The 20606-nt window shown below is 31.8% G+C and overlaps 1 protein-coding gene across 1 annotated transcript; it reads right to left on the reverse strand.

The window, feature by feature from the left end:
* Positions 1–1179: 1179 nt before the first annotated feature.
* LOC128183767 (scavenger receptor class F member 1-like) lies at positions 1180–7902 on the reverse strand. The gene is made up of 4 exons (XM_052852923.1): positions 7802–7902; positions 7573–7631; positions 7343–7480; positions 1180–1405 (listed from the first exon to the last, which is right to left on the reverse strand). Exons 1-4 carry the CDS (start codon positions 7900–7902, stop codon positions 1359–1361), a joined length of 345 nt encoding a protein of 114 aa, XP_052708883.1. The 3' UTR covers positions 1180–1358.
* Between the last annotated feature and the right edge of the window lie 12704 nt (positions 7903–20606).

Here is a 20606-nt window from a genome sequence, read left to right on the forward strand (position 1 = left end):
GAGTATTTCTAATATTGTATATTACATATATATATTTGATATATGCTGCCATATTGTTTGAACGGCGCATGTCGAGTTCAATGTACATGTATGAAATCTATCTGATGTACATGTACTATATATCTGACTGATATCTATCTGATATTCATGTACTTATCTTATTTTTGCACATTTGATTAAACGGCCATGACAACTACGCCAAACAAACAAAAGTCTATTTAGTTTTGTATATACATCAGGGTAAATATCTGAATCATAATTGTCTGTTGTTTTGATATTGGTATTAGCTAGAAACATGAAAAGCATATTTATTTGGGCAAAGGTCATGAAATAATTAGGTTTATCAAATATGGATAAACCCTGTTATTTCATGTAGTTAAGCATATTGTTTGGGGCAAGAACTATAACTCTAGTAATGCTAATTCAAGGGCAATAACTCCACACTTCCTGGTCTTGGAGCGTGCGCGTTAAGCTCTTCCTTTTATATTTAACTGTTCCCTGAGTCGGTCACAAAAAATCCCCTCCCACCCAAACCCATTATTTAGAATTAGGTTGCATGGTTATAAATTATTATAAATTTCCATTTAAACTACTTGTGAATAGTTGCATAGGTATTGTTTTTGTACAATTATAAATTGTGAATAGCTTTTTCGGGTTGAGTTTTCTTTTGCAGCATCATGGCCATGAAGAATAGAAGAAAGATGTGCTGGAAAGTGAATATGGACAAGGAATGGTTTTGCAGGTCATCTGTATTCAAGGACTCGGCAACAAAGTGCATAATTTTGATTAGAATACTGTCTCAGTTGGGCACTGTTTTTTCCAGGCTCCTCGGGTCAAGAGAGTATTTCTAATATTGTATATTACATATATATATTTGATATATGCTGCCATATTGTTTGAACGGCGCATGTCGAGTTCAATGTACATGTATGAAATCTATCTGATGTACATGTACTATATATCTGACTGATATCTATCTGATATTCATGTACTTATCTAATTTTTGCACATTTGATTAAACGGCCATGACAACTACGCCAAACAAACAAAAGTCTATTTAGTTTTGTATATACATCAGGGTAAATATCTGAATCATAATTGTCTGTTGTTTTGATATTGGTATTAGCTAGAAACATGAAAAGCATATTTATTTGGGCAAAGGTCATGAAATAATTGTTTACAAGTATTGGCAATGATCATTCCATTGAATATGACTGTTGGAATTCTAAAATGTTTTAATTGCAATGTATAATAGTTTAATAAACCGCATTTGTTCGTTGTTGTTTTCTTTTAAGTTCCTGAATGTTATAAAATAAAACCACCAGTTAAGCGTCTTCTCATCACAACCACGACTAGTCCTACACACCATGAAACCAATAAATGGCTTTTTGTGTAAGTTGATCATCTGAAGAAAAAGTATTCATATTTCAAGAAAAGAACACATTTTTAATGTGCCAATTCTAATAAATGATGCAGCAAAAATATTTTGTAAATGTTATGGCAACATTCACTCAATAATATTTACCTACAATATAAAAAGTGGTGAAACTGATAATGTTTGGCATTATAATGTATGATTTTAAGTGCATGTGAAGTTTGATCTGGAACAGAATTATTTTTGGAATGGAATTTATTCTAGATCATTCTAACTAAGTAATTCATTATGGTGATTTTATTTACTTAATACATATAACACCGATCTTGTATCATAAATGGAAACTTCTGTATGATCAGTTGTTACAATAGCGTTTATTGCATGTACTTTTATCCTACTTTAATGGTAAATACTGAAATCTGATTGGTTAAGACGCAGTTAAAATGTGTTTTATTACCTTCGGTGTTTGCAACACAAATGGCAACCTTTAATACCACGAATTGATACATGCGCGTAAATTGTGTAACAGGTATCTGTTTGAGAGAGTAACAGCTTCCCGTCGGTTGACGAGGGTTTCCTAGGGGATGTTAATTTTAACTGTTACTCTCCCAAACATTCACTATGTATATAGTATACTAATCTATTGATTCGTTGTAGCATTATTATCATCATCTTACTCATCATACTGACTGTGTTGGTACCTGTTTTTATTACTCAAGTACTAGGCTACTGTAGAGGTAAGTTTCTAGGGAAATTACGGTAACATCAGTTCAATGAGATATGCTATTCATCGACAAGAACATCGAAAACAAATTTATAGATTAGACAGGATTGTGCTTCCGCAAACTTATTTTCTTTCGCTTTTTAATTTTACGTAATAATATGTACGGTCGTTGTTGATATGCAAGACAAAATTCAATTAATTTGTTTGAAGTTGCAAAATACATAAGTGGTCAGAAATAATTGAAAAAATGGTTTTATTTTGTCTGTCAAAGCTCGTAGGAATAGGAACAGGAATTTAGAAGATGCGGATGCTGAAGCAACCGAAATGACGGAATTACATATTTGATATTGATGATTTAAGGACAAAATATTCTTATCATATATATTTTTTGTTATGCCTATCCGTGTACAATAGCCTGAAAAAAGTTCAAATGTATTTTAATGTCAGCATTACAATGTCATTTGTTTTGGTGCATATATGTAATTGTTCAAATGATGATATAGCGAAATTGCAATTGCATGTTAATCAAAAGATTAACTGTGTTTACTGTACGTGTAGCCGAAAGAAACAAAAGTAATGATACCTTTAAATGTCTGTGTTTAAGATGGGCGTTAGAACATATTTTTATCATATTCATACCAAGAGATTGCGTTTTTGTCATTGATTTATATAATTCATTAAATGTTTATTATTAAAACTGGCATGATGTGAATTGTCTTATATAAGGATAAAAAGGTCTGAATATAAAACTAGTACTAAATCGGTTCAAACCACAGATAGACATGCACACACACGAACTCATACACATGCGCGCGTGTCCATACTTTCATGCTGAGTCTATTAACTCAGCACAGCCAATTAGGAATTCCTTTTTAACTTTTGGTATTTATCGACTTTATTTTTGATATAATTAGATGTTAGGCACACAGGAACTACAAATCGATAGAAAATTTATAAATTGAGGAAATTAATATTCACAAAATCAACAAAAGGTCACACTTGTACACACATCGAATGCTTTCATAAAAATTTTATTTAATTGATATCAAAATTTTACTTAAATATTTTTTTTTAAATTTTACTAAATGTTTCAGTGACTTAAAGTTCTGGTGTAAATACTTCAGAAACAATTTCTATAGAAGCTGTAATAATTTGATAAGCATATTGCATTTTTTATAACTAATATAACCATTTGTTTTCCCTGGGACTGAAATGTCACACTTTCATTGGTTTATGCATAGCACGTGATTGCCTCATATATATATATATATATATATATATATATATATATATATATATATATATATATATATATATATATATATATATATATATATATCTATATTTGTTGGTGAGAAATAATATTAGGCAATATGGCCGTCATTGGCCGACACTTCGCTTACTCATTTCGACATCTCATAGCATTTAATATATAGACCGCATGCCGTATGTTCTTAAAGTATTTGGAGTAGTTGCCCTATGGAATTCTTTAAACTTAGAGTCGTTGCCCTTAGAATAATGACGTCACATTGTTTTGTCTAAAGCAGAACAAAATGGCAGCGTCGAAATTTACTCAAATCTCTGACGAGGAAAGGGAGAAAACATTTAAAATTAAATAGCAACAAAACATTGTAAGTAAACATTGGTGAAGCAAAGATTTTTAAAGAGTATTTGAAAGGTAAGATTGAAAATTAAAGAGTTGAAATGAGTTAAATTGGACGACCTATTAGGCATTTTGTACATAACTTTGCGTAGATTATCGCATAAATTTGTGAATAAATATGTCGCTTGATAGTCCTCGGGAAAAAAAAACACATTAGGTTAGTTACTGACTCACTACGGAAATATATTGGGTTGATCAATCTCATAGACGACTCGGCTTCGCCTCGCCATCAATGAGATTGATTAACCCAATGTATTTCCGTAGTGAGTCAGTAACTAACCTAATAAGTAATAATATTCTTTCCATTAAAAAAAAAACATTTTATTTTTACCTCACCGAAACAAAGTCTGGTGCACTAAAACTGATGCTCTTGACAGGCATGAATGCTACTTCTAAGTAAGTTCTAAGGTTTCGGATGCTGGAAGATGTTAAGTGTTTGGAGCAGGTTACGTTTTTTTTTTCTATAAAAATAATAAATTTATAATAGTAACAATTCAAACTTGAATGGTTGAATTAACTAAATAAATGAATCACAGAGGTACATTGTACCTTCAGATGTGAGTGATCCTGATTATCGAGATGCTTTGGCAGGTTAAGGATTCTAGAACAACTCGAATTGTTTTAGGCTCTCGGGCCTAGTTATAAAGAAGGTAAATGCTGCCCATTGTTAGTCAGGTTTAAACGGCTATGTAAGTATGGTTGAGTAAATAAAGGTAGCTTCAGATACAGAGCTTAATTTTGAATATATTGATACTGAAGCAGATGAATGGTTTTTCAGTAATAATGTTGAAAATAATTTCATGGTTGAGTTATTTTTGATTTGAAATATCAGGCTGGCGTGATCTCAATACAACCTTGTCCTACCTCACTCAACCTCGTACGATAAATGTTGTTCAATATGTCTATATATATATATATATATATATATATATATATATATATATATATATATATATATATATATATATATATATATATATATATATATATATATATCTATTTACATATCATATGATTATTATAATAGCTAACATTGCATGAAAAAAGGAAGCATTTTACTATTCATATTTCATCTATCTTCTATCTTTTAAATATTGTATCAGTTATCAGTAGAAACTAAGTAATTACTTACTGATTATTATACATTAATAACTACGATTTTCATACGTTACAATAAAAATGTATCATCTTGGTGAGTTCTGTATTATGTGATTACCAGTATCTTTGTACTCGTATAGCATCCATGTTACAATTAAAAGAAAAGCAAACACTATATAAGTCTGCCATTGGAGTATCAAATATTGTTTGGTGTATCACTCTGGTATTAAAATAGCTAACATTGCATGCAAAAATGGAAGCATTTTACTATTCATAATTCATCTATCTTCTATCTTTTAAATATGTTATCAGTTATCCGTAGAAACTAAGTAATTAAAAATAACATTTTAATATTCTCATTGCCGATTAGAATTCCTTACATAAGAAACAGTAAGATTTCCTTATTTCCAAAAGTCATCATAGTTAGCTAGTACATACAACTTATTGGAGGTCTGGGATCAGCCTTTGGAGAGTCCGTACTCTCGATGAAGCTTTAGTTTTGATCGATCAAAAAATAAAATCCATGAGAAGTTTAAAGAAAACAGCACAAAGAAGATACAAAGAACAATGTAAAAATATTCCATTTAGATACTATAATAAAATGTCGTTCTTTAACCTTTACAATCTTCAATCACACCATTCGAGGTGACTGGTTTACTCCGAGGAATTCTGACATTTGTCGATTGTTACTCTTGTTTCCAACTGAAATGAAATTAAATCGCACATAGCAGACTCACTTCGATTGCTAATGATTTTTATAATTTCATATAATAAAAAGTGAGTAAATTTTGACGAGATTGAATATAACACTTTTAAGATATTTATGCCGTTTTTAACAGTATTTTTGCGAAGCATGACTAGATATATAAACAAGAAGCTTATGGATTTTTTTTTTTTTGAATATAAATATGAAATTGATGAGAGCAACTTTGCAATTGTCATGATTTTCATACATTTGACAACGTGTATAATTATAAAATATAACGTTAAAATTACCCCTTTTGAGTTCCCTCGTATTAAAACATATACAATTTACAGCCTTAAACTAAACGAGTAATAGCTATAAAAGTTTTATCATATTCAGACAATGAATAACCTATCATGGACATAAGCTTCTTTTCCTTTATGTGTAAATCTCTTATAAAACAAAGAAAACACACTACTGTGCGACCCACCTGTATAAGTCAAGAAGCCGGCAAGATCATAGTTAAACGTGAAGTTTCTAACACGTGTCCCCCGCTCTAAGTGGTCGCCAATATAGACTCTCATTTATTTTTACAGCGTTCTCTATCAGACTGTTTCATTAATTCTGTTCTCTTTGAACGCGATATTCCACTGCCAACCGACCAACCACGTTTTCGCGTATACATCTTGTGTACGTTCCAATTACCTTGTCATATCACGTGCTTATTAATATTTCAAAGTTGGGCGTCTAGTGACCGACAGTCAGAAAATTAACTGATTAGAATTCAATACTTAAAATGTGTTTAATTTAAACTGTATATTATTTGCAGGAAGTGTATAACTTTGGTAGCTTAATGGAAAAACGCAAACATGTCTTTCTTTTTTAAAATTTTCATTTCAAAGGGCATTTAAACATTTAATGTTAGCAATAAGTTCCATGTATGTATCGAAAAATTGATAATGTATGGCCAATGATGTGTATGTGTATGAAAGGACAGGGTTTTTGGTTAAATTTTAAAACTTTCAAAGCTTTGATTACCAGATTTTACGGACAGTATATTATTACATATAAAGCTTCTGGTCTTTCACAAATTTCTTCTGAACTTTTTATCACTATAGACTTACAAAATAATGATGTGGGTTTTATGTTTAAAGTCAATTAATGTTGTGATTTTCATGTGCGAACAAGTACATGTATGTGTGTGTCTATGTGGGAATAAGAGTTTTGTTTAATTGGAATAGATATTTGCAAAATAAACTTCGGAGATTACGTAACCGGTTAAACGTTTCCCGATCACAAGAGAAAAATATGCCAGTACTGTCAGAAACATACAATTTAAAAACGAATTTTTAAGCACTAAATGATGCATGCCTTTTAAACTGTTACGTACGACTGGCATATGCGAGGAAGTAAATATTGAAACAAGGTAAAGGAAATAACTCTACGCACTTGTTTCCGTATGTTCAAACAAAAAATCAAGCAACCTTAGATAAGAACAAATGAACTAGCTGTCGATAAATTCAGCTTTGTTATAATTTTATAAACTTCTTGCCTCCAAATTACACAGTCACTTTGTTTGTTATAAAGCAATCTATCAGAGAGTCTTATTAAATTGTTATGTTAAAAGGCCCTACTTAGAAAAGTCAATTTGTTTAATACTCGACCTTGCTTAAATATATTCATAGATCACTGTATTAAGAAACCCATACAAATCCGATTTATTTCACATTTGTAGACATGTACTGATTGTTCACAAAAACATAATTGACCTATTTATGTCCATATATATATATTTACCCGTTGTGACCGTTCGACATCCTGTTGCTATATCACATAGTTCCTTTCTACAGATACAGTTTGTTTGGCATCTACGACCATACGAAGGATAATAACACGGCGATGAACAATTTACACCAGTGAAACCCGGGGCACATTCTTAACACAAAAAAGAAACATTTTTAAAAGATATCGTGAATGCTGCACCAAAAAGCTAAAAACAAACTTTTTAAACAATTTTGATTACCTACCTTCGCATTTGTCAGCAAGAAAGTTCCAAAAGTAACCTACACAACACCCGTTAACGTCCCTAAACAGAACATAAGACTAATAAATTCATTTCATGTTAAAATAGATATTAGATGTTAGACACAGAACAAAAGATAGCGAACATTTGCGTGCCTAGAAACCATTAATCTTAAACACATTATATTTATCATCAATTATTATGTACAAAAATAAGATATTCATTTGTCTTACCCATCACACTTCGGAACATCTTCACTATTGATATCAAACGTAATTAGCAAAACAATTAATAATAGTACAATATGTTTGTCATACAATGTTCTGCCTGCCATCACTTTAAACACATGGTGGATATTACTTTCCTGTTTCCCTATATAGAAATTCAACAAATTATGTGAACATTTAAGCAGAACTATTAAATATTTTATATATTTTATCTTTTTATCTCGGATATCAGTAAAATGAATAAATCATAATGTTGCCATGATGATTGCTTATTTTTGCTAACATATTATAAATAAAAAGACAATGATATACATTTCTATTCTTAATTAAGAACATCATAAAAATAATTTTCTATTTGTTATTTGGGCAGACAAAATAATCAATGTAACTAGAGCAGAGCTCGTGGCAAAGTCACGAGTAGGTCTTCCGTTGTTGCTGTGAGTTGAAAATATATGTGATATGGTGTCAAACGATTATAATTACTTAACTTTCAGTTCTGCTTTTGTTATAAAAACGTGTTGTGATTGAAAGCCTGCATATAAAACGTGTTTTGAAAAATAAAATGTTTTAGGAAAACCATTTGTCGCACACAGTTTATGTAATCGTAACAAACATTATTTAAAAAATGAGATATTTAATGGCGAGTTACATTTTCAGAGAATAGCAAGCATTGTTATAAACAGTATGTACTCATGTGTCATGTCAGGAATTGTGGTTTTTTTTTAAACCGAGCCCGTTTACAAAACACGTAACCTTTACTCTAAGATAACTTCTTTATTTAAATATTTCTTAATTTATGAAGACAATGTGCAATTTAGAATTGTTGCGTGCTGACAAAATTTACAGACCCTGAAACGTACTACTACACCAAAAAAAGCGTGCGACTTACGTGCGAGAAACGTTTCGTGTTAACCGTTTAGCGTTTCGTGTGAATCGTGAAGCGTTTCGTGTAAACCGTTTAGCGTTTCGGACAAAGCGTGCAGAGTTTCGGTCAAAGCGTGTAAATCGTTTCGAGCAAAGCGTGCGAGAACCATGTGAAACGTTCATCAGATTTTATTCGGAACTCTCTGACAATTTGTTTCAAAATGGCGCCCGTGTTTTACATTACATGTACTTTAAACTGTTTGTGATTGGCAAAACTCTTTTGTAGGTATTTTCATGAAAAAAAATCTAGAAGAAATGATATACTTATCATTTTACAAAATTTAATTTATTTTTAACAAACAAAAGAAAGGTATATGTATTAAAAGACGACTAGTTACAGAGTACATGTATATATAACGTTTTTATACGATGTTTCAGTACTGGTACATGTACAGTCGTTTTACCGGTAACGAATATTTGCCAATATCGAATAATTTTTAGAAATATTTATTGGTTGAAGACGAAGTTGAGGTTTTAAAAAACCCCTAGCTAGGTAATTATAAAACAGAAATAAATATTATATCAGTGCGTGAAGTTGTTTGCCATTTGTACGATTATTTACCGAATTGTTTACAAATTAAAAATGTGACCCACATATGAGCTGCCGGAAGTTCAAAGCAGAAAAAACGAAAGTGTGAAAACAATTAAGCCTTATTATGAAAATAAGTTTGTTATTGATCCCTATTTAGTACATAATTTAATTTAGTAAATATAATTCATTTAAAAAGATAATTCATCATATCAAATTATAATGGAGCTTTGAATGAAATTACGACTTCAAATAGAACCACGTGTAGTTTTCCTATATAGTTTCGGTTCTTTGCGACAGAAGTATTATTTGGCTGCATATATTGATAGATATACGGGAAAAACAAAGGAAAATGGCAACTACTTATCATCAATTACTATTATAAAGTGTTTTTATGAAAATTCAATATTATAAAGTAACGCAAATGAAAACTGTTCAAGTCCGGTTTCAATTTGACGGGAAAACGGTATGATGAAAATAACGATCATGTTATTTGTTTAAATGACATATTCCCACAATTGTTTTCCTTCTTCATTTATAAGTCCATTAACATGTACCTCTAGTATATTTTGGAAATTAATTCGCCTCAAAATATTCGGCCAGAAGTGATAAAGGGCGCTTAATTCGATACTGGGAAACGAATTCGAAACATGGAAAATGGAGGGGGTGTTGAAATTACTGTCTCCGTAATTCATCCTTTATATTTTCGGAAGTTTTATACTACAATTTAGAAGGACAAAGAAACGCGATTTAAACAAAAAATAAAAACATTTGTAATTCCGATAATAAAAGTTGCATGCACGACGAAACCGCATGCTGATTCGTTACCGGTAAAATGACTGTACAATATTAAAATTCGCTATATTAAAAAATATTAAATACGGTTAGCAAAACATGATTTCTGTTGGAACAGGCCGTAATCAACCTTAACTTACACGAGCATGGTTTGATAAGCATGTATTTTTTTTTTATTTATTGACATCGATAACTCTTACTGAGACCATTCGGCTTTGCGCAAGCGGCACACATAACCTCGGACATCGGGTGAGACCTGCACCTGGCTGAACCTGTCAATCAAACTCTGTGTATTTGTTTTCATTGGATGGTCAAGCGTCTCTTTTTTTGTCAATAGCCAATGGAAAATTTATGACTTCAAGGTATTCGGAATCAGCATTTGATGAAGCACACAATTTAAATGATAGTAAATTTATTAATTATTTGAACAAAATTAAATGTAAACATAGAATTAACATACTGATCATTTCTATGAATTGCGGGAAGTAAGTTCTTTGGAATCCCGATTATAGATATTTTTACAAGTAATCATTTTAATTATTTAAACCACTGTTGACGGAAAACAAGAGGTCTTAAAAGTAATTAACGCACAGGGATTTGCCTACAATGTACACAGTCATGCAATTAATTATTATGGGAATCTTTACGTATGGTACTTAATTCAAATAGATCATGATAATCTATACACTGTACGCCGTTATACATGTAAGGAGCGCCGGTAATATATACGAAGATTGAGTCAAAAATTTAAATCATTTTTATTTCTTGTTCTTTTCAATACAATGTTAAATTACTTTGAAAAAAAAATCCGAAATAGTAATTACAACTTTCTTTTTTGTTTAATCATTTGAATTTTTTCTGAGGTACATGAGTATGTAAAGGACATATTTATTTACGCGAATGATACGACATAGAAAAAAAATTACCGGATGTTTGTATAACATTGTTTCCTAACGAATGTGACTAATTTAATTTTAAATATTTTTCAACATTATGAATGTTAATAATATCAGATTTTTTTACTGTTTGTATTTTTACATCGTTACCTCTAAAACCAATAAAAATACTAATGTTAGAAGAAAAATCAAATCCCGCCGAATACTGAAAAACCGATTTCAGTTTGTAATCATACGGATTTTATTTTTGGTATTGACTATTGAGTTACGGTAACATTTTTTGTGGATGATTTTTTTTATTTATTATTTTATGTAGTAAAAGCACCATTCCAACTGTTACTCAATTACATAAGAATTGATGACCCGGGGCTATATATGTTCTGAACTGTAGCGATACAAGATTCTCGGTCGCACGTGGCGATTCAATTTTAAACACAGACTGACCGAATGAACAAACGGGTGGGAAAGTGAAACAAAATGTTACACATAAGAAGAAGCCACTAAAAATGATTTTCGACAGATCTTGATATCGTTTCGCCAATCAAAAAAAAAAAAAAAATACCAGCGCGAGCTCCTGTCAGCGGGCCGGGAGGAGGGGGGGGGGGGGCAGCAATGAGTTCGCTTCCACAATGAAACGTATACATGTAGAAAAACTACAGAAGTGATTAATATGTGACCGATAGAATCTAATCCAAAGTTGTTTAAAACTCATGTGAATATTCTTTTAAATATTCATCGAATGCCTCAACTCTGGACATTCTTTTATCGTGCTAGCACATACCGCAAACATGTAACATGGAACTTTGATTATAATTTGATTTGATTTTTAAACCACCTTGTACGCTCTCGTATACATCAATGCTTAATCAACTGTACAAGTAAAATAAATTTATCTTTCCATCTTAAACCAATATAATAGTTGAAAACATAATAATCCGTGCAAAATATGAAACATGAACGCGTGATAAGGTACATGTAGAAGATCACGAACCGACCGCGGATCACTTGTCCACTCGCGCCGGATCTCCTCAGCCATGTGCGATGGATGATCATCATTTAAATGTTTAATATTTGGGGGGGGGGGGGGGGGGGTGGTTGTTGTTGTTGTTGATTTAAAACATTATTTGAACAGTTTATAAAATATTTTACATAAACAAACCAACCATTAATTTATGTCTGACGATGTTTCCGATTTGGAGTAATATCGTTCATTAATATTCATTTACACTCAAATTTAATTAAATACAAAATGGACAAACTTTTATAACATAAAATTAAAACAGTTCTTGTATTTACGGCTATATTTACTCAAACACGTTCATATGCATGGAAGTGTGCGTCTCGGTGTGCGAATCTTGTGTATTAAATAACCGCTATGTAGTGCAGCCGTGGCTGAGATCCTCGGCCGTGGGCGAACGATAGATTACGTAAAGGTACAACGCACAGACCCGCACAGCTCATAACCCAGGAAGCTTTGAAAAGATTACAGTATAATGACCTTACTCTAATAGAAGTTATTTATTTTAAACTTAAAACCCACAATTGATCTATGTCTATTATTGCTTTAGATTGAGAATGCCATTGCTTTTATTAAATATTATTAAAACTGAACGATTTCTTAATTGACACCCAATCGTTTAATCCATAAATATGTGTAATCAAAACGAAAACAATTCTTGAGTTTGCGGATAAATAAACACATATATGAGAGACGCAACTCTCGTGTATCAGATAACCGCTGACTGCTAGGTAGTCCAGCCGCGACCATGGTGACCGATTTTCTCGGCCGCTGGCGAGGGAGAGCTTACGTAATGGTACACACACACAGCTCTGATTCAAGGTAGATTTTAAATGCATGGAGTTTATAACTAAAATGTAATGCATATATAGATGTTTTTAATTCCATATTTTGTGGTTTACTAGAAAAGAAAAAGTTAACAATGATTAAATTTTGTTTTCCAAATCCCGTTTTTAAGGATTGTGCATTATAAAAACTTAACAACAATGACTTAAACTCCTAAAAAAAAAAGCACGTATTCTAAAAAAAAAAATTCTTATGAATTAATGCCGTTTGTATAAACCAGCATACTTTCTGCAGTAACTTTATGCCAGTTGTACGCGCAAAGACTTTCGTTAACTTGTCAAATGAAAACAGGTACATGTCAACATGTAAAGCTTGTTACACTCAAACTACACAAATCACTTACAAAATAACATTGTAACGACCTTTATGAGATCCCAACAAACAACTTTTCTAGCGACAGCCATATCAAAATCCTAACCGTTTTTGAGTTATTAAGCAAAAACTTTTAGGGGCCATTGGTCCTTAATTTAAGGGGCCAGCCCTTTTTTATTGGTGTCAAATGAGAGCCCTTGATATTCTGCACAACTTTTATTCTACATGTTTTAACAAATTATTTTTTGTTTAAAAGATACAAAGGAAAATATGTCTAAATTTTCGCACTCTTCCGAATCCTGTTTTTTAACCCCCTACCTTATCCTAAATAAGGAACGTAATCAAAAAACAAAAACCGATGTATACAACTTCAATGTCTTTGTTATTCAAATTCGTTGGATTCCCATTCCCTGCTATCATAGTCTCGGAGCCTTTGTCTGGAAACCAAAGGCCCCAAAAATTTTTAAAAGGGGAATAACTCGTTAACGGAAAGGGAATTATAATTTTTATGAACTGATGAAGATAGTGTTTTGTAAAGTCCATTAGCCCTGAAAATTTGAGCAAAAACCGTTCAGAAATGAGCACGATATGAAGCCTCAAAGTTCGCGTCTAGGAAGAAAAAAAAAAAAAAAAAAAAAAAAAAAACTAGAGCAAAGCTCGTTGCAAAGCAACGAGTGGGTCTTCCGTTAATGTCGGAAGTAAAGCTGGAAGTTTCTGTAAAAAGCAGAGCTCTTAAACCAATAACAAGAGTAACTAAAATGAAAAGATAAAAAAATCGAATTATTCCTGGTACGACTTAACAAAATACGAATGATTTTAAGTACGACTTAACAAACACCTTTCCGATTTCAAGAACAACTTAACAAAAAAAATCCGAATTGTTCAAGTACGACTTAACAATTATTTTTGGTACGAGTTAATATTACTTTGAACATTACGCTATTTTTTAAACCAAGGACGCGGAATCAAAATTTCCGGAAAAATCAATTTTTAAACCCCGATATCTCTGTAAAGCATCGTCCGATTTTAAAACGGCTTTCAGTGTTTGATTCAGCTAATTAAGCTCTACAAAACACATATTCATTTTTCATTTGATCAGAAAATTCATTTTTTCGAAAAATTTGTTTCACTTCCGGTTTCGACCGGAAGTGACAGATTTTCATTTCCAGCCTTATTACAGAGGTAAATCGACCAAATCATCACCATTGAAATTTTCAAGCCTCTTTCTTAAAACGTTTTTGAGAAAAGTCCGGGACAAAATGACTTTTTGAAATTTTTAAAAATGACGTCACGTCAAAACAGAGATGACGTTCTTTATAAAACTTTAACATTTTTGAGGGACGCCAACTTGCAAACATCTCTGAAAATTTCATTAAAATCGGTTAAAAACTTTTTGAGTTATGAAGCAAAAAAGGAGTCAGAAGAAAAGAAAAAGAACTAGAGCAAAGCTCGTTGCAAAGCAACGAGTGGGTCTTCCGTTAATGTTGAAAGCAAAGCTGGAAGTTCCTGTAAGAAGCAGAGCTCTTAAACCAATAACAAGAGTAACTAAAATAAAAAGATGAAAAAAATCGAATTATTCCTGGTACGACTTAACAAAATCCGAATGATTTTAAGAACGACTTAACAAAAACCTTTCTGATTTCAAGAACGACTTAACAAAAAAAATCCGAATGTGTCCAAGTATGACTTAACAATTATTTTTGGAACGAGTTAATATTACTTTGAACATTACGCTATTTTTTAAACCAAGGACGCGGAATCAAAATTTCCGGAAAAATCAATTTTTAAACCCCGATATCTCTGTAATGCATCGTCCGATTTTAAAACGGCTTTCAGTGTTAGATTCAGCTTAATAAGCTCTACAAAACACATATACATTTTTGATTTGATCAGAAAATTCATTTTTTCAACAAATTTGTTTTACTTCCGGTTTCGACCGGAAGTGATAGATTTTCATTTCCAGCCTTATTACAGAGGTAAATCGATCAAATCATAACCATTCAAAATTTCAAGCCTCTATCTTAAAGCGTTTTTGAGAAAAGTCCGGGACAAAATGACTTTTTGAAATTTTTAAAAATGACGTCACGTCAAAACGGAGGTGACGTTATCTTTAAAACTTTTACATTTTTGAAGAACGCCAACTTACAAAAATCTCTGAAAATTTCATCAAAATCGGTTAAAAATCTTTTGAGTTATGAGGCAAAAAAGGAGTCAGAAGAAAAGAAAAAGAATAATAACTAGAGCAAAGCTCGTTGCAAAGCAACGAGTGGGTCTCCCGTTAATGTCGGAAGTAAAGCTGGAAGTTCCTGTAAGAAGCAGAGCTTTTAAACCAGTAACAAGAGAAAGTTAAATAAAAAGATGAAAAAATCGAATTATTCCTGGTACGACTTAACAAAATCCGAATGATTTTAAGTACGACTTAACAAAAACCTTCTTGATTTTAAGAACAACTTTACAAAAAAAAATCCGAATGTGTCTAAGTAAGACTTAACAATTATTTTTGGTACAAGTTAATTTTACTATTAACATTACGCTATTTTTTAAACCAAGGACGCGGAAACAAAATTTCCGGAAAAATCAATTTTTAAACCCCGATATCTCTATAATGCATCGTCCGATTTTCAAACGGATTTCAGTTTCGTATTCAGCATGAACAACTCTACAAACCTCGTAAACATTTAAAATTAAAACGAAAAATTCGAAAATTCGAAAATTTTAAAACACTTCCGGTTTAGACCGGAAGTGACGGAAACTAAATTCCAGCCTTATGTCCAAATAAAAACGATCAATGCTTCAACACAAAAAATTCCAAGTCTCTATCTTGAAGCGTTTTTGAAAAACGCCCTGGACAAAATCACTTTTTGAAAATTTAAAAATTGACGTAACGTAAAAACGGATGTGACGTTGTAAATAAAAATTCAACATCTTTAAGGCACAATAATGCTACTTCATCCCTGAAAGTTTCATGTAAATCCGTTGAAAACTTTTGGAGATATTAAGGTTTAAAAAAGTCAGAAAAATAAAGAAAAAGAAAAAAAATAATAATAACTAGAGCAAAGCTCGTTGCAAAGCAACGAGTGGGTCTTCCGTTAATGTCGGAAGTAAAGCTGGAAGTTCCTGTAAGAAGCAGAGCTCTAAAACCAATAACAAGAGTAACTAAAAAAAAAAGATGAAAAAATCGAATTAGTCCTGGTACGACTTAACAAAATCCGAATGATTTTGAGTACGAATTAACAAAACCTTTCCGATTTCAAGAACGACTTAATTAAAAAAAATCCGAATGTGTTCAAGTACGACTTAACAATTATTTTTGGTACGAGTTAATTTTACTTTGAACATTACACTATTTTTTAAACCAAGGACGCGGAATCAAAATTTCCGGAAAAATCAATTTTTAAACCCCGATATCTCTGTAATGCTTCGTTCGATTTTCAAACGGATTTCAGATTTGAATTCACCATGGCAAGTTCTATAAGACTGTAGTATTGTCTTATTTTGTTAAAAAAAAATGAAAATTTCCAAAAATTGGAACTGCTTCCGGTTTTGAGCAAAATTGATGAAGAAATTTTTAAACCCCCCAGTACATTATAGAATTGATACATCTATCATCAGTAAAAATTTCAAAGCGATATCTTTAAAGTTAACGGAGATTTCTTCCGGACAAAATCACTTTTTTTAAATTTAAAAATGGCCGCCAAATTTGAACGGAAGTGACGTAAATGCTGAAACTTTACCATCTTTGAGGCACGGTAACTTTACAAAAGCTCTGAAAATTTCATTGAAATCGGATGAAAACTTTTTGAGATATAAAGCCGAGAAGGAGTCAGAAAAAAAATGAAAAATAAAATAATAATAAAAAGAAACCGAAGAAAAACAAGAGGGTCTTCCGTTGGAAACGGAAGACCCTAAAAAGAAACAATAGAATAACAAGAGGGTCTTCCGTTCAAAAACGGAAGACCCTAATAATAATAAAAAGAAACCGAAGAATAACAAGAGGGTCTTCCGTTGAAAACGGAAGACCCTAATAATAACTAGAGCAAAGCTCGTTGCAAAGCAACGAGTGGGTCTTCCGTTAATGTCGGAAGTAAAGCTGGACGTTCCTGTAAGATGCACATCTCTTAAACCAATAACAAGAGTAACTAAAATAAAAAGATGAAAAAAAATCGAATTATTCCTGGTACGACTTAACAAAATCCGAATGATTTTAAGTACGACTTAACAAAAACCTTTCTGATTTCAAGAACGACTTAACAAAAAAATCTGAATGTGTCCAAGTACGACTTAACAATTATTTTTGGTACGAGTTAATATTACTTTGAACATTACGCTATTTTTTAAACCAAGGACGCGGAATCAAAATTTCCGGAAAAATCAATTTTTAAACCCCGATATCTCTGTAATGCATCGTCCGATTTTAAAACGGCTTTCAGTGTTAGATTCAGCTTAATAAGCTCTACAAAACACATATACATTTTTGATTAAATCAGAAAATTCATTTTTTCGAAAATTTTGTTTTACTTCCGGTTTCGACTGGAAGTGATAGATTTTCATTTCCAGCCTTATTTCAGAGGTAAATCGACCAAATCATAACCATTGAAAATTTCAAGCCTCTATCTTAAAGCGTTTTTGAGAAAAGTCCGGGACAAAATGACTTTTTGAAATTTTTAAAAATGACGTCATGTCAAAACGGAGGTGACGTTCTCTTTAAAACTTTTACATGTTCGAGGGACGCCAACTTGCAAAAATCTCTGAAAATTTCATGAAAATCGGTTAAAAATCTTTTGAGTTATGAGGCAAAAAAGGAGTCAGAAGAAAAGAAAAAGAATAATAATAATAACTAGAGCAAAGCTCGTTGCAAAGCAACGAGTGGGTCTTCCGTTAATGTCGGAAGTAAAGCTTGAAGTTCCTGTAAGAAGCAGAGCTCATAAACCAATAACAAGAGTACCTTAAATAAAAAGATGAAAACATCGAATTATTCCTGGTACGACTTAACAAACACCGAATAATTTTACGTACGACTTATCAAAAACCTTTCCGATTTCAAGAACGACTTAACAAAAAAAATCCGAATGTGTTACAGTACGACTTAACAATTAATTTTTAGGTACAAGTTAATTTAACCAAGAACTTGATACTAATTTCTTAACCAAAAACGCGGAATCAAAATTTCCGGAAAAATCATTTTTTGAACTCGTATATCTCTGTAATGCATCGTCCGATTTTAAAACGGCTTTCAGTGTTAGATTCAGTTTAATAAGCTCTATAAAACACATATTCATTTTTGATTTGATCAGAAAATTCATTTTTTCGAAAAATTTGATACCCTTCCGGTTTCGACCGGAAGTGACAGATTTTCATTTCCAGCCTTATTACATAGGTAAATCGATCAAATCATAACCATTGAAAATTTCAAGCCTCTATCTTGAAGCGTTTTTGAGAAACGCCGCGGACAAAATGACTTTTTGAAAATTTTAAAAATGACGTAACGTAAAAACGGAAGTGACGTTTTCAAAGAAACTTCACAAACTTTGAGGTATTATAGTTGCACACAACCTCTGAAAACCTCATTAAAATCGGTTGTAAAATTTTTGAGTTATAAAGCCGAAAAGGAGTCAGAAAAAAAAATAAAAAGAACTAGAGCAAAGCTCGTTGCAAAGCAACGAGTGGGTCTTCCGTTAATGTCGGAAGTAAAGCTGGAAGTTCCTGTAAGAAGCAAAGCTTGAACCAATAACAAGTGTAACTAAAATAAAAAGATGAAAAAATCGAATTATTCCTAGTACGACTTACGACGACTAACAATGATTTTCAGTACGACTTAACAAAAACCTTCCTGATTTCAAGAACGACTTAACAAAAAAAATCCGAATGTGTTTATGTACGACTTAACAATTATTTTTGGTACGAATTAACTTTACTTTGAACATTACGCTATTTTTTAAACCAAAGACGTGGAAACAAAATTTCCGGAAAAATCAATTTTTAAACTCCGATATCTATTTCATGCATTGTCCGATTTTAAAACGGGTTTCAGTGTTAGATTCAGCTTGATAAGCTTTATAAAACACATATTCATTTTTGATTTGATCAGAAAATTCATTTTTTCGAAAAATTTGTTTCACTTCCGGTTTCGACCGGAAGTAATGGATTTTTTTTTCCAGCCTTATTGCACATGTAAATTGCCAAATTCATAACCACAGAAAATTTCAAGACTCTATCTTAAAGCGTTTTTGAGAAATGTCGCGGACAAAATGACCTTTTTAAAAGTTTAAAAATGACGTAACGTCAAAACGGAAGTGATGTTGTTATGGAAACTTTAACATCTTTGAGGCATTATAATTGCACATAATCCCTGAAAGTTTCCTTTAAATAAGTTGAAAACTTTTTGAGTTATGAAGCCAAAAAGGAGTCAGAAAAAAAAGAAAAAGAAAAAAAATAATAATAAAAAGAAACCGAAGAATAACAAGAGGGTCTTCCGTTGGAAACGGAAGACCCTAATAATAATAATAATAGAAAGAAACCGAAGAATAACAAGAGGGTCTTCCGTTGAAAACGGAAGACCCTAATAAAAAGAAACCGAAGAATAACAAGAGGGTCTTCCGTTGGAAACGGAAGACCCTAATAATAATAAAAAGAAACAATAGAATAACAAGAGGGTCTTCCGTTGGAAACGGAAGACCCTAATAAGAATAATCTTAACCCGCACAATAATAGAAAGGTCTTCCGTTGGAAACGGAAGACCTTAATAAACAAGAGGCCCATCGGCCACATCCCTCACCTGATCAACAATCGCCACCAGGCTTGTGGTAATGCTAAATGTAATGGTAATGCATTGCAATGCATTACATGTTTTCAAAGTAATGCTAGTAATGTGTAATGCCACAAAATTATCATTACAAGTAATGGTAATGTAATGCATTACTTTCCAAAATATAGTGTAATGCTGGCATTACATGGCATTACTTTGCATTACTATGCTTTTTTATGCATGCTCATGTTCATAAAATTGTGATTAATTGAATAACTTAAATTGTATTTGATTACAAATTGTTTTAAGGAAAAAAATAATTCTTGAGATAAAAATATTAAGTTGTATGTTTTTTTTAATCACACAACTAAATAGTTTTTAAAATTAAAATTAAAAATCCATTCTTAAATTGTCAATATAACTGCATATCACAACAAAATTTCATAACATTTTAAGAGTGTTGTTGTTATAAAGCATTTTATATCATTTGAAACAATTAATCCAATTAGTTGTGCATTTAATAAATTCTGTACTTTGAAGAATGTGTCAACAACACACAATGCCCCAAGTATAATCTAAGTATCAAAATAACCTATTGTTTTAAGAGGTGCTAAACATTCCCAATCCCCCACCCTTCTCAGGGCTGTGTTCCATTAGAATAGAGAACAGACAGTTGCATACACCATTAAAAGCAAAACAAATTACACTTAAGAGAATGCAGTGTCCAACCATGATCTCTGTAAGCT

This window comes from Crassostrea angulata, chromosome 5, assembly GCF_025612915.1.
Source record: "Crassostrea angulata isolate pt1a10 chromosome 5, ASM2561291v2, whole genome shotgun sequence".
In the NCBI taxonomy this organism is placed as follows: Eukaryota; Metazoa; Mollusca; class Bivalvia; order Ostreida; family Ostreidae; genus Magallana; species Magallana angulata.